This window comes from Sceloporus undulatus, chromosome 3 (genome assembly GCF_019175285.1).
Source record: "Sceloporus undulatus isolate JIND9_A2432 ecotype Alabama chromosome 3, SceUnd_v1.1, whole genome shotgun sequence".
In the NCBI taxonomy this organism is placed as follows: Eukaryota; Metazoa; Chordata; class Lepidosauria; order Squamata; family Phrynosomatidae; genus Sceloporus; species Sceloporus undulatus.
In genome coordinates, this window is record NC_056524.1 from 125,074,342 (window position 1) to 125,089,171 (window position 14,830).

The following is a 14,830-nucleotide window of genomic DNA, read 5'->3' on the forward strand; positions in this document are numbered from 1 at the left end:
ACCTTCTCATGATGTGGCCAAAGTATGACAGCCTCAGCACACATCTCCAACACCACATCTCTAATGACTTTATTCGCTTTCTGTCAGCTTTCTTTATTGTCCAGCACTCACATCTTAACACAATGATGGGGGGAGGGGGTTATGATGGGGAATACAATGGCTAATATTCAGAGCCCTACAGTGCCTGATAATATCATCAATAGAGACAACAGAATCAGGCTGCAAATGAATCAGAATCAGATGAAACACTTATCACCTGAGAGACCAAATTTAGATCTGCTGTCATCTACAGTGACACAGCAGAAGAAGTTCTGGTTTACCAGTGCAGCTGCTTCAAAATGATTATTGTTGCCATGAGTAGTGACATCATGATTGTCTAAATAGCAGAGGACATTTATTTTTTTTAAAAACAATAATTTCAAGAAGGAAGTTTGTAACATGAATTATGTTCTTTAAAACTACATATGCAAACACAGCCTAGTTAGTTACGTTTCATTCCAAAGAAGTCAACATGGTTTAGTCTTCTAGTACGTAAATGACGTCATAGCTCTATATATTTTGTACACAAAGATAATCAGAACTAAAGCATAAACTATGGGAAGTAAGCAAAATTATGTGATTTGCTTAACTTATTTTTTTATGTTTCTCAAGCTGTTTCTCTCTCTCTCTCTCATGTACACTTTTTTATAAACACAAACGTATTTTGCATATTCATACCAGTTTTAGAATGAGACTGAAGAAGTGTGTAACACTTTTAGCCTTGCATGCAGATTAAGCCTTTGTATGGCACAATGGTGAAACTCCTAATTCAGTCAAAGTAAGAAGAAGGGCAGCCAAAACCTCTTATTCCAACTAGGACACTTTGGTGAAAATCAGTGCTGCAGAGGTTGAAGATGTAGGACCAAACAGGGTTAGCCAAAATGCCATACCGCTGGAAAGTGCAGAATGTACCACACATGGATCTGATTGCTTATTTTCAACATAAGTAATATTTTACTGTACTGAAGTTTCAAATATGTTACAATACTAATGCTAGAAGAAAAATGTTTTGACTTACTTAAATATTTGGTAGATGTCTTCAGATCTTCCTCCACGTAGTCTCAAAGTCCAAGCACCTGGGTTTGCTTTTAATTGAAAATATCCCTACAAATCAAACCAAAAACAAAAGCCCCATTGGTTTTAAAAGCAGGGAAAATACTACTTACACAGAGGGTGAATGGCATGCATTTACATCAGTGATCAGTGAAATCAACTCACTTGGTGCTTTGATCTCAAAGCATAATAAAAACTAGCATTTCACTACCAACATGAAATCACTACCCTTTCATTATAAAGGCAGGTGTATTATTCATAATCGAGTACATGTTCAGTTGTTGGCATTTAAATCAAAATGGAACATTTGAATCATTTTGCATCCCTATATTCAAGGGAGACAAGGCATATGCTCCCATGCTCTATAAAGGGATTAACTGGTTGCTCGTCTTTCTACTGATCTCCAGCTAAGTTTGAATACCCATTTTATAGATCTAGAGTGGAAATAAACTTAACAGTAACACTGACTGCAAAACTAATTTTTAAAACTATTTTTTAACCCTGAAACTAAGGTTAGAATCATTCAAGCTATTGCATTCCCTATTACCATGTAGGGATGTGAGAGCTGGACAGTGAAGAAAGCAGATAGGAAGAAAATAAACTCATATGAGATGAGAAGCCGGAGAAGATTGCTGCGAATACCATTGACAGCTAAAAATACAAATAAATGGATCCTTGAACATACCAAGCCAGAACTTTCCTTGGAAGCCAAGATGAATAAATTGAGGCTGTCATATTTTGCCACATCATGAGAAGGCAGGACTCATTAGAAAAGACAGTGATGATGGGGAAGGTGGAGGGGAGTAGAAAAAGAGGAAGACCACATGGCAAATGGATAGTTTCACTCAGAAAGACCAGGGCCTAAGCCTACAGGATCTGAGCAGGGAGGTAGAGGATAGAGGGGCTTGGAGACATCTCATTCACAGGGTTGCCATGAGTTGGGATCAACTTATTTCTGAGGTTATAATAATGTTAAAACAGAGAGAGAGAGAGAGAGAGAGAGAGCAAGCACCGAAGAGAAACAAAGAAGAGCTTCCTATTCAAACTCCCAACTAGAGGAGGCCCATTGAATCAATGGAATTTACCCATATGTTGACTGAACAGTTAATTCAAGGGTCTGTTCCAATTGGGAATAACCAGCATTATTGAAGTCAATGGCAAAAATACACATAATGCTAAGACAGGCTTTAGTTACATGAGGACAAGCCTGTACAAGGCCTTAGGCTCATATACTCCCCTGCCTCGCTCCTATTCCAGCATGCCCAAGAGGATACTGTAAATTACAATTTCCACTTTTTGAGTAACTGCTCAAACTTGTCAACATATATTCAAATAATAAGTTTTAAGCAATGTAGCTACCTGTAGTTAATCACTTTTGTGAAAATGTAAAGTAATGAAACCACATTCCAGAAATAGTGTAACAAACCAGAATAAAGCTACTGTATTTGGTGAAATGATTTTTCAGATTACTTTAAAAAGGAACTTTAACAGGAATTAAAAAAAATGTTTTATGCTATTTCTTCATTGATCAATTTAAAAAATAAAATTTTAATCATGAAAAAACAGTAAGTAACAAAACAAGCTATTTTCTAACCAAATAAGGGTCCAAACTGTAGAAAATATAAAAGTTAATTAATGTTAATAAAGGTGGGGAACAGCCCTGTTTGTCTAATGTCACTCTCCTTATCATTTCATATATACTTGGTTGTTCACAATATATATTTTATTACATGGCAGAATGGCAATAACCCACCAGGAAAGCCTTCATTATGCTGAAAATTACCATATATACTCGACTATAAATTGACCTCTTGCATAAATTGAGGGCAGGTTTTGGGGACAAAATTATGGATTTTGCCATGACCTGTGCATAAGTTCAGGGTAAAACCTGGAGGCTCCTTCAGTGAGTGTATGTGTGCATACAGCAAGAGAGACTCTAACTGAGGCTATTTGTTTCAATTTTGGTTTCAGCACAGAGCGGAGAGGGTCTCTATTTATTTAAAAGTGATTAATCACTCAGGATTCTTTCTGCTTGGCATAAGAGAAAAATAAACTATCTTGAGTCTCTGTTTCTCTAACAGCAATTAATCACTCTGGACTCTTTCTGCTTGGCTCAAGAGAAAAAGAAACTATCTTACACTACATGGAGAAATCTGAAAGAGCTGCTATCACATTATCATACTGACCCATAAATAAGTTGGCCTGGGATTTTGGGGCCAATTTTTGGACATAAATTTTTAGACATATACATAAGTATATACGGTACTGAAAGAATATTATCAGGCAATTCACAACCATAGGGCATTTTTAATGATTCCCAGACTTTAAACTGACAGCTTCAGCTTCAGAAGCCATGTAATTATCATTAGCAGTCCCTTCTTGACAAGTAAAAGTAGAAGCTTCAAAAAATAAGTAGAAAGCTGCACCCAGATCATATGATTCTAGGAAAATAATAATGTGCCTTTGTCCAAATTAATTACATATTCTACTTGTTTTACTGCCAGGACCTACCAGATTGGCCATCACAATAGTATCAACCTTAATAGGGTTATTCCTTGTTCCTAGGGTAAACTGCAGTCCACGAGGCGGCTGTCTAGTGGTCACATCAAAACAGTGTCCTTCAAGCAACAAATATTCCAATTCGTACTCAGCTGAAACAACACCATCCACCTGTGAAAACCAGTATTTGATTATTTCAGCATTCCATTTATTAGCAAAAATGCATACAGGGATGGTGAAATGTTTTGGTTTTAGTCATGGACAGAGTCTAGTTTCATTGATGTCATAAACAACATGATTGCAGTTCCTCACTATTTAAGCATTGCCCCAAGTTTAGAAAAGTTACTTTTTGGACTACAATCCCCATAATCTTCTAGTAAGCACAATCATTCATAGGGTTCTGGGCATTTGGGTCCAAAAAGCAATTTTCAAGCTCTACTGCTGACTCCCCAGCTGGAGCTGGAAGGGTAGACCTTACACTCACTTAACTATTAAAGATATTTGTATACCCTAAACAACCTCTGGCTATCACTGAAATCATTGAAATCCTAATCAGAATTTGTTAAATTGCTTTTTTTAGACTACAGCTCCAGGCATGCTGGTTGAGGAATTAAGGGAGTTACAGTCCAAAGAAAGCAAATTGGTCTCAGGAATGGTAAAAGTTTGCTTCACCACATGTTCTCTGGGGCCTAATCCACACTGCAGAAATAATCCAGTTTTACATCATTTTGACTGTTCTGGCTCAATGCTGGGGAATTCTGGGAATTATAGTTTTATGAGACATTTAGAGACTTACCGCTTTAGTAAACAAACCTGGCAGGCAAATGAAAAGAAGTGTTTTTCCTCTCCCTCAGAATGACTCTCATTCTCTTCAGATTATAAAAGTGTGGGAGAGCATTATAATAGTATCGTTTTTGCCAAACTGATTACAGTGCACCCTCCTCTTATGCGGGGATCCGTTCTGGGTCCCTCCGCCTAAGGGGAAATCAGCCTCATAGGAAGTAATGGGGCTCACGCCTGTGGTGCACGGTGGCGCGGCAGCACACACATGCCACGGGCACACACCCCATTAGTTCTTCCAGGGTGTGCGACAGGCTCTTCCAGATTGGCTTTCAGCGTATGCTGAAAGCTGTGTATGGCACACTCGCGTAAAACGCAGGCACTCTGTATTTCAGTTTTGCAAATGGGACTCTTTCACGACCCTCTTCCATGATTTTACAAATAGAAGAGAGCTTCCTGCAGAGGGAGTTTTTGCATTTGCCTGCATTGTTTAATAATGCGACAAGGCTCTTAGCCTTCTCTGTGAGAGAGCTCTGGTGCCACAATAAACTACAGTTCCCAGGATTCCCTAACACTGAGCCAGAGCAGTTAAAACACTGTCAAACTGGATTATTTCTGCAGTGTGGACTGGATTGGATTGATGAAAAGAAAAAAAATTTGAACACACCATGGTTGTCCTGAATTGATTTGTCCTTCTATGTAACTATGGATTTTTAAGCCTGTAGTTCCATGTTTGCTCTAGCCCACCCAAATTTGTTCTGGCAAGGAAGCTGTACTTCATCTGATATAGTCAAAACTGCTGAGGTGGGCCAGGGTTAATGTAGGCCAACTATGGTAGTTCTTATTCCTTCCTGCAACCTAGACCTAGTGTCTCTGCAATCTACATAGCTCTGCATCAGACTACAAAAACCTCCCCCAACACCTGGTTTTAGTTACTGGTCTTTATTTATTTATTTATTTTGTATGTTTACCATATAGGCCAAAAAAAAATGACCTTAGGCTTGGAACACGGGACTAAAACTGTTGCATCAGTGCCCACCAGAAAAAGGGAAATTACTGTGCTTCCTGCTTTAAAGACATAACTTCAAAGTGTCAAATATTCTTTAAAGCTGAAAATGCTGCTGTTGACACTTTTAGATTTGCAGTTGTTCCAAAAGAATTTATGGTTTGTTTGGTCTTTTTACAGGCCAACCAGGGTTAGGGTTTTTTCTTAGTTAATTCCCTAACAAGTGGCATACTGCTGAAGAGGTTATCGAATAATATACTTCAATGGAACACTCTAAATTAATTGGACACTTTCTTCTGAAAATCATTCATTATTCATCAATTACAACTAGGGTTGCCAAATTTTCAAAATAGCAACAAGGGACAATCAAAATTGCAGATATGCAAGACTGACAATTGGGAAGAACCTGTAGCTATTAATACGTTTATGGTCTATTTAAATACCAAATGAAAGCATTGCCTCCAGTTAACTTATCCATGTATTTCTCTGTAAAATTAACATATTGTCCACATTTGTAAATTGCATGATGAGCACATTTCTGTCTTTCTGAAAGGCTCATGCCTAAAGTAAAGTTTTTTTAAAATTTCTAAGTCAGTTTTCCAAACCTCAAATAGGGAACATCCCTATAATAAGGGATAACTGAGAACCCTAATTATGACCCCAGGAATAGCAGGGTAATAGTCAGCAGAGTTATGGAAATGTGCCTGGAAAAAAAAAAGGTACAGCCCTTAACCAAGTCTTATACATCCTTTTTCTTGGGGCATTCCTGGAACAAAAAGGTAAATATTTTAAAGAACGATTTTATGCAAAAGGGAAAAAAAAAACATTACAGGCTTGTTAATTTGGATTTGTGCACATCCAACAAGTACATTTAGAAATGAGTACATACATCTTTCAAACGAATGTTATCAAGGTCATAGGAACTGTTCACTGCTTCAACCAACCAGCTTTCTGGAGTTATCATGTTTAGTGTCAGGAGAGGGGAGTCTGGCATTTCAAAGAAATTTGCCCCAGGTGGAAGAGGAAAGAAATTATTGGTCCCAGCAGTGAGTTCTGGCTCCAGAACAAAACGATAGAAACTAGGACAAAAAAAGCAATTGTTAAACTAAAATAGGAAAGGCAAGTTAAGAAGTAACTGAAACATCTGCATAACAACTTTAAAAAACCTATGAATGCTCTGATCCTATTTTCAACATTCATTATTGCTGAGAACGTAATGGTGCTATTTTTGAAGCAGTCAATCCATAAAGCTACAAGATATTTGATGAAATCTTTGGTGACCTTTCCTTATTTTTAATTTCCAAAGGCTTTATAGTTCTTCTAACTCGACTTTCATTTCTATGCAACAAATTGCCAGTGAAGCCCTTGACAAACACAATTTTTTTCACTATCAACACATCCCAAAAACATGGCAATTATTATGAGCCCCCTGAAAATAGAACACACAGCTCAGGGTGCAGCATTTGCCCGCAGAATATCACTGTCCTATTATATGGTTAAGTCCAAGAGCCCTTCACAAATGTGATTAATCATACCATGATTAATTTTCCATCCAGAACTCATTTTTTGTCTGGGAGAAAGCAAAATACAGGTCACAGAAATGCATAATAAATTATCTAATTATTTTGATAAAAGGAGCAAGTTTGCTGGCTGTTGGTCACAGAGTATAAAGCAAATACAACAAAATGATAAATAAATGAGCCAAGTAATATGATGAGTTCGATAAGTGGTTCTAATTACAGTACGAGGTTTATTTTTAAGAGGATATACTTAAAGGACAATATTGCTGCACTGACACTCTACTAATGTCATATGAACACTAAAGGAGACATTGCTGCTTTTCTGTTAAGCATGTTTCCAACAGAATATAGCTAACCTATGAGTATACTTATTTAAGTGAGTATCAATGCTTGGCCATGTCGAAATGGCTATGTTTTGTGTAGTAGTAGGATTCTAAGACAAAGATAGCTTCAAAGAGGAAACTCTGGATACTGAGAAATTTCAGAGTACAAAAACCTCCAGGAGAGTGTGGAGTAACAACCAGATGTTTGTATGGCCAAAGAAAGTTAACATCCCATAGGAGAGTTGGGGGACTTTTTTTTTCTGTCAAAGGTCATTATTTCCACAGAGGTAATCTGCTGAAAGCCACACAACAGTACTGTTTGCATCCCAATCAAAAGTGGGTTGTGCCACCCCTTTTGTCACATGCTTTCTACCTGCCAAGAGACCTATTCCCAACAGTCTGTAGTGATGACTTGGTGGAAGGATTTTTATATTACTCTGAGGAGCATAATGTTCCCATCCTGTCCTCCCAACAAGTTTGAGAAAACAATAGCTATCTGGAAATCATTAGTGTACATGACAATAGTGCACTTTCATATGTGACTTACCCCTTCAAAGGTGCTTCTGACAGTTTAAGTTTGCAGTTCATGAAGAGCCTCAGCCTCATGTTGACAATTTGACCAAGTACCTAATTTTTTAAAAAATATCACATTAAAATCAGATTATCTTGTGAGGAACACCTTCCAAGTCATAATTAAGTAGGAAGCTTCTACTAGTGCAATTCCGTCTGCTCTTTGTATGAAAAACTTAATTCCCTAAATCCCTAATTCTGCTTTTTCCTCAGCAGTGAAATGGGCCCAGAAATGTCCAACAAATAAAATGATAAAAGTGAAACAAACTACTTTTATTTTTGCATAATCTTTCACGGACTATAGTCTGTTATCAGAAGAAGTAGATTGTAGCTGCTGAAATCTCAGTGCAAGGGTGAGCAGAATGATGTATCTTTTCTTTCTCTCCCAAGCAACCACACTATAAAGAAACCATAATGATATTTCTGGGGGAAAGATGCCAAAACTAGACAAGTTCTTCTGATTGCACAAATTCTTGTGTAAAACTTTACATAAACTCTTCTCAAGAATCTTTTTATGACCTATGACATTATTTTGTGCTAGTCTGTATCTTCCTTATTCACCTATCCTAATATTGTAACACTAGCCCTGAAACAATGTGGGCTTTTATTGTAAGAAGACCTCAGCTAGCACTGTTGCAAATAGTCCATGGAATAGTTCTATCACAGTAGTCTAGATCTGACTCCTACTCCAAACTGCTACTCTCAACTAGGGTAGATGTACTGAATAAATGGACAGGGAGCCAGTGTCATGTTGTAGTTTGAGTGTTGGACTAGGATAGTGGAAAACAAGGGTTCAAATCCCTGCTGAGCCATGGAAACCCATTCAATGGCCTGGGCAAGTCATAATCTCAGCCTCAGGAAAAGGCAAAGGCAACCCCCCCGAACACATCTGGCCAAGAAAACCCTGTATTAAAGAAGCCATAAAGTTACTTGGAAGGTAGACAACAAGAACACACATTTAAGCGGTGCCATTGATTCGGTGGAACTGCTTTAATTGGGAAACAGTAATTGGATCTCACCTGGTGTATTTTCCCATTTTAGGGCCTAAATACTATAAAATCACCAGATCTCATCTAATCTTGGGCACTAAGCAGAGTCAACCCTGGTTAGAATTGGATGGAAGACTGCCACTGAATACCAGGTGCTGTAGGCTGTATTTTAGAGGAAGGAACTGGCAAAACCACTCTGAGGATTTCCAACCTAAGAAAACTATGAAATTCATGGAGTCATCTTCCATCAACAGGTGACACTGCAGATTTAATTACTCTTGAGTTAGTCTGTGACATGGCCAGGAAGGGCATGCACATGCTCCTCCTGGGTTTTCCTCCTCAGGAGAAAAAAGCACAGGAGGGAGGAAGCAGCCAGTAATGTCATGCACACCACCCTCCCACCTTCCTTCATGCTTTGGCCAACTTCCCTCAGTCAGCCAAAGCATGGGGGGGGGGGGGGGGAGAAGAGTGTGCATGTGCCACTCCCACCTTACCCTGTGCTTTGATCAGCTTCCCTCAGCTGGCCAAAGCATGGGAGGAGAGGGGAAAAGAGCACACACACACACCACTCCTGCCTTCCCCCACATATTTGTGGTTTTTCCACTTTCATGGGGGTCTTGCACTCCTTACCCCCATGAAAGTGGAGGGCAGACTGTATTTTCCTATTTTACCATCCCTTAAGTAGACTGATTTGAATGACAGTGACTAGCCCAAAGGGAACTGGCAAATTTCACAAGCAAAGTGTAAATTTGCACATGCACACAGATCACAGCTGTCAGTTGGCATTAAAAATACGTCTTGAAAATAGCTGTGCTACAATTGCTAAACTAGCTTACAGCAAAGATAATCATAAAGCTGGAACTATATACAAGAAATCTATATGATCTTACAAGTAGTAACTGTGACAGCTTCTGTGCTTCCCTTGTTAATGGATCTACAATTCCAACAACATCAAAGAAGGGTTCATTTTGCTGCGGATCTACCTTTAGTACACTATGGGGAAGAACACATGAAATGTTAAAGAGAGATTTAAAAAGGTCACAAATGACTTTAAGGCATACCATTCCAAGAAAATATCATAAAATATCATTTTTTTGTATTTGTAACCACTTTATGAAAACACTGTGATCCAACATGGCTATCATTTGATTCTTCATCATTTGGTAGATCAAGCTGATGGCATTCACTTCCACCAATGAAAAGAACTGTGTCATAAAGTACTGGAAAATATGCATGCAGTAATTCTGTTATGGTAACAGTACTACTGGATCAAATGAAGACTCAATAATTAAAGAATAACTAAGGAATAATAGACAAAAGCTTTAGATATAGCAGGTGATCAATTTCTAAATTCTAGGTTCCTCTGAAGGAGAAGACAGGACCTCAACAAAGTATTGCAGTGTAGGCTGTTGCATCCTGTCCCAGTGCCAGCATGTAATAGAAACAGGACATGCTCAGCACTAATTCTGCTATTTCTGTGTTTTCTCCACATCCAAGGTTTCTTCTACTACCCAATGTATGTATTTATTAATTTGTATTTCTGCAAAAGGTGGGATTTCAACAAGGATATTACTACCTCCTTTCCATGTGTATGTGGTACAGTGTTGACTACATGAGCACACTCTGTACATGTGTAAATGTACCTGAGTACACATGTCCAAACATCCAGAAATAGAGGGAATGATAGAAGGGGACCAAAGAACATTTATTGTCATCTCTCAATTATATGACAATCTCTTTTTGAAACAATTCAGTTCATGTGTCTATCCCAATGTCATCATGAGGGTCTCCATTTAGGTACTTCTGAACCATAATAGCTAACTCTACTAGTAGCTATTCAATTACAGAACTCTATTCCTGCTACCGTATTTTTGCACCTTTACACCTTTGGTTCAGGCCACTGACAAAATTTTAAAAACCTCTGACTTTTTCTTAATAAGGCAGATTTCCAGTCTTTTTTCTCACCCACCTTCATCATGTCTTAATTTACACACCACTGATACTGCCAGTTTTGCACATTTATAGTTGCAGTTGTCTTAATACTATTATTGTTTGTAAACAGCTTTGCAGGTTATTTGCTAAAATGTGGGATATTGGGTAAATGAAGTGAGATGTATGCTTTTTCCAAGTGTGGTAGCAATTAAGCCAAAAAAATACAATGAATTTTTTATTATCTGTCTTCTGTTTGTGCCAAGTATTATTCAAATAAGCTTCATGATATTTTGATAGAAACTTACATACGCCTCTACACATATTAAAACATTCTTCAGCTACAAGTGAATTGTGAGGAAATATTAGCGCACAGCTCTTCAGAAGCTTGCTACCTGTGTTGTTCTTTAAGAAATTCAACATCTCGACGAGTATCCATTTTTGGCAATGAAGAAAGAAGCGCATTCACTTTCATTACTAAATTGCTGCCACTAAAGAGAAGGGGGAAATAGATTTATTCATAGATGATGGCAAAAATCCTCCATCTTTCAAAGAAAGCAACAGCATAACATCTTGAAGGCTTTCTAAACCCAGAACATGAGAAGGGATGGCAAAGCCTATGATACCAGCATCCCTGAAACATCACAAGAAGATTTGGAAGAGCAAAGAGAAAAGATGGTTCTTAAGAAGTATATTTAATTGTGCATGCTGCTCTTTGGCTGGAATCATCCTAAATTTTGTTTGTCTTCCTACAATAAGGAAGCCACAATAGTTTAAGCCAAAAAAATATAATTTGATCCTAAGTAGAAATTCCCCTTTTATCATTTTGGCTTTGCTTAAACAATTTAATATTTAGCACCAGATACTGTCACTTGACTAAAAATCTATTTTAATTTGTATGAAGAAATCTCTTCCTTTATTAATAAATCTGGAAACAAGAAGTAATCAGAGTCTGATCACTCTCTAAGTTAAACAGTCAGTCAAATATATTCTTCATATTTAGCTTTGTAACCTTTTTTATCCACACAGGCTGACAGTGGGGAACAATCTGTGTGAAGAACTTTTCATTCCTTATCCTCTTTTCAGGATTTGGTTCTATCCACAGCAATGTATTCTGGCAGCAGTGGCATTACTAAGGGGGTGCAGCCTGCATCAGGTGACATCCTAGAAGAGGGATGATATCCCATCTGGCCCTCCTGCTGAGGGGTGGAGATGGTCAAGTGCACCCATCCCAGTTTTGCCGCAGTGGCAGCATCCTAAGGCGCACCCTTTGTGACCTTGCTGCCACAGGGCCACTCTAGCCCTGCAGAGAATGGTGCCACAGCAATGAAGGGAAAGAGCCAAGCATGACCCTCCCGATCTTGTTGCCGCAGGGCCACTCTAACTCTGAAGAGAACGGTGCCGCAGCAGCAAAGGGAGAGGGCACAGCCCTTCCGACCTCACTGCCATGGAGCAACTCCACCTGTGAGGAGGATGGTGCCACAGCAGCAAAGGAGATGGGGCAAGCACACCATTTTGGATGCCACTCCCCAAAGCCCTGCCCCTTGCAATGAGTGACACCAGGGGTAGTGATACCACTGTCTGGCAGACAGCACCTACTCCCATAATGTTTGTTCAAAAATCAAAGGATATAATTAGTGCCTCAGCAGTGGCAACTGGTGACTTCCATGTCAACGGTTCTGTATCAGCTGTGTGTAGCAGTGGAAGATCCAGGGGCCAATTGGGGAAGGTCCAAGACTCTTCCATGTCAGTGCAGTATTGAATTCACTCTACAGGTGCTACCCTTGGTGCTAAACCAATTCAGGAATAAGGTTCCCGAAGATCCTTAGACAGCTCACTTGAAGACCTGGAATGGATTTACTGTACTACCTCACTGATGTGAGATCCACCTCCTGAAGCGGAGTCCAAGGTAAAATGTTACTGTACTTGCTACCAAAGTTTTCTTTGGTCACACACACACACACACACACACACACACCATTCTGTTAGCATTTTGGAGGGGAAAAACAACAGTAAAGACTATTTTCTTTTCTTTTCTTTTGAGAATTAAAAATTAGTTTAAATAGTTGCTCTGACTACTTTGTTTTTGTTGCTGTCTTTATGATATTGTTTGTTTTATGGTTTTTTAAGATATAAGCCACTTCAAAGGGCCCCAGAGGGATAAGAACAGCCACAGTTTCAAAATTATTGCAAAGTGCAATATCAGCTAAAGGTATAAATGTGGTACTAAAAGAAAGCAGTTCTGGTATAATATTGCTTTTACACTTTTATATCAATATCAAATTAATAAAAATAAAAATATGGCATTTACGCAACAATGCTATACATGCCTACTTGGAGGTAGAGTCCACTGAGTTCAAGGGGACTTTTTTCCAAGTAAAAGACTACAATCTTCAAAAATTAACCATACTAATACAGATAGCTCCATACTGTTTCTTGATGATAAAGCTATTTGAAAAGGAGCAGATATCAAAACTTAAATGCCAAAAGTCAAACAGTGTTGGATCTAAAGGAATTTATTTTCAAAGTTGCAATGTCTTAGGTAAGCTGTGTCCAGTGAAACTCTGCAGAAAATATGTTTGTATGCTCCTGCACACACACACCAAAAAATGCATTAAAACCCAGGAATGTTACCGTTTACTGTCAACACCCATTTCTTTGACAAGCGCTTTAATCTTCACAGCTCCTAAACTTAGTGTTACCTTCTCCAACAAGTTAAAATCTTCTGCACTTAATTCATTTTCTTGTAAAGGGCCTATAACCTGTACAAACAGAAGATGAGACACTGGCATTTAGCATTAGAATAGGAAGGCATATGCTATGCCTTCCATTTTAAACTACAAAACCAGTACATTGAACTGTGTCTGAAAACACACTAGCAGTCACTAAAACTCTAAGTCCTGTCAAAATAGATTTTGTACCACCAGTCAACAGCCTCTGCATGCTATGCTGGATCAACAAGGTTGTTAAAACAGTGTTCAAGGGAAGACCTATGTAAAGCATACTGTGCTACTCTACCATTTATATTATCAGGGTGTGGGTAACTGGGGCTGGATCTTATCATACTATGCAAGGAATCATAGTCAACAAGGCAGGGAATACTCAACTTTGAACAGTTACTCCTCCCTCAAAACCCCCTAATACATCTCTTCTTCTGATAGCTTGAGCTCTGACAACATCTACCTCTTATCTGGCTGGAAATGTAAGGGTTTAAGAGCAAGACTTAACTCTGCCATCCTCTTAAGGGGATGTATGATCCTGCACCCTCCAAGATTTCTGTTGGAGGTAAGTCCTAATTCTTTCTCCCTAAAAAAAGCTTCATCACTAGAGAAGGAAAACCCCCCCCCCCACTAGATTAGCTCCCCTGGGGAGTGTCACCTGTGGCCTCTTTTATGTTTGTGTTTGGACATATCTCAAGAATATCAATGACATTTATCTTCCCTCTGTCACTTGTAAGGCTCTTTCCAAAACATGTCAAAAGGAATGAACAAAGAACCTTTTGCTAGAAGAACTTTTTTTTTTTTTTTACTGTTGGGTAACTAAAGTATGCATCAGACGGGCCAGAGCTTCTCCCTAGATAGTGGGCTTATAGATTGCAAGATTACTGCAGGTCAAAAGCCCCTTACTCATGAATAGGGTTACAATGATATCTCTGACCCAACTAGGGAAGAGATGAGGGACTCTGAAACAAATGCTTCAGGCTTCCCTTCTCTGCACCTAGCCCCACTCTCCACTGGTGGTGTGGAAGAGGGAGGAGGGATTGATAGAAGAGCCAAAGATCTTTTCAAGAAATTCCCTTTCAACCTGGTAGTAACCCAGAAGTGGGCTTTTTTTTTTTAAACTTATAGCATCTGTATTTAGGAATACACTCACTGTTATATCAGAGTAATATAGGGGAGGCATTATGTGGAAGATTACTTAGCCAGTCCTATGCAGGAATTCACCGCTAAAGCATCCCCACAGGTGACCACCCACTCATTGCTTTAAAGCCTCCAATGAGGGAGAGACCATCACCACCAATGTCGTTGTTCAGACATCTCCAGGAAATGAGGAGTGTTTTTTTTTAATTTTGTTTTTTCCTTTGTCTTAGTTCTTGTTGCTGCCTTTTATCCTTTTTAAATG

The 14,830-nt window shown here is 38.7% G+C and overlaps 1 protein-coding gene across 3 annotated transcripts in view; it reads right to left on the reverse strand.

The window, feature by feature from the left end:
- Nucleotides 1–14,830, reverse strand: part of UGGT2 (UDP-glucose glycoprotein glucosyltransferase 2) — a 102,027-nt gene that overhangs the window by 33,712 nt on the left and 53,485 nt on the right. For all 3 annotated transcript variants that reach the window (XR_006102956.1, XM_042458351.1, XM_042458352.1), the window contains 7 exons: nucleotides 13,343–13,470; nucleotides 11,104–11,199; nucleotides 9,670–9,772; nucleotides 7,768–7,847; nucleotides 6,267–6,456; nucleotides 3,604–3,762; nucleotides 1,058–1,143 (listed from right to left, as the gene is read on the reverse strand). Coding sequence is in view for 2 of the 3 variants with exons in the window: in XM_042458351.1 (XP_042314285.1) it covers nucleotides 1,058–1,143; nucleotides 3,604–3,762; nucleotides 6,267–6,456; nucleotides 7,768–7,847; nucleotides 9,670–9,772; nucleotides 11,104–11,199; nucleotides 13,343–13,470 (842 nt within the window). In the remaining variant the exon portion in view is untranslated. The remainder of the gene's footprint in view (nucleotides 1–1,057; nucleotides 1,144–3,603; nucleotides 3,763–6,266; nucleotides 6,457–7,767; nucleotides 7,848–9,669; nucleotides 9,773–11,103; nucleotides 11,200–13,342; nucleotides 13,471–14,830) is intronic.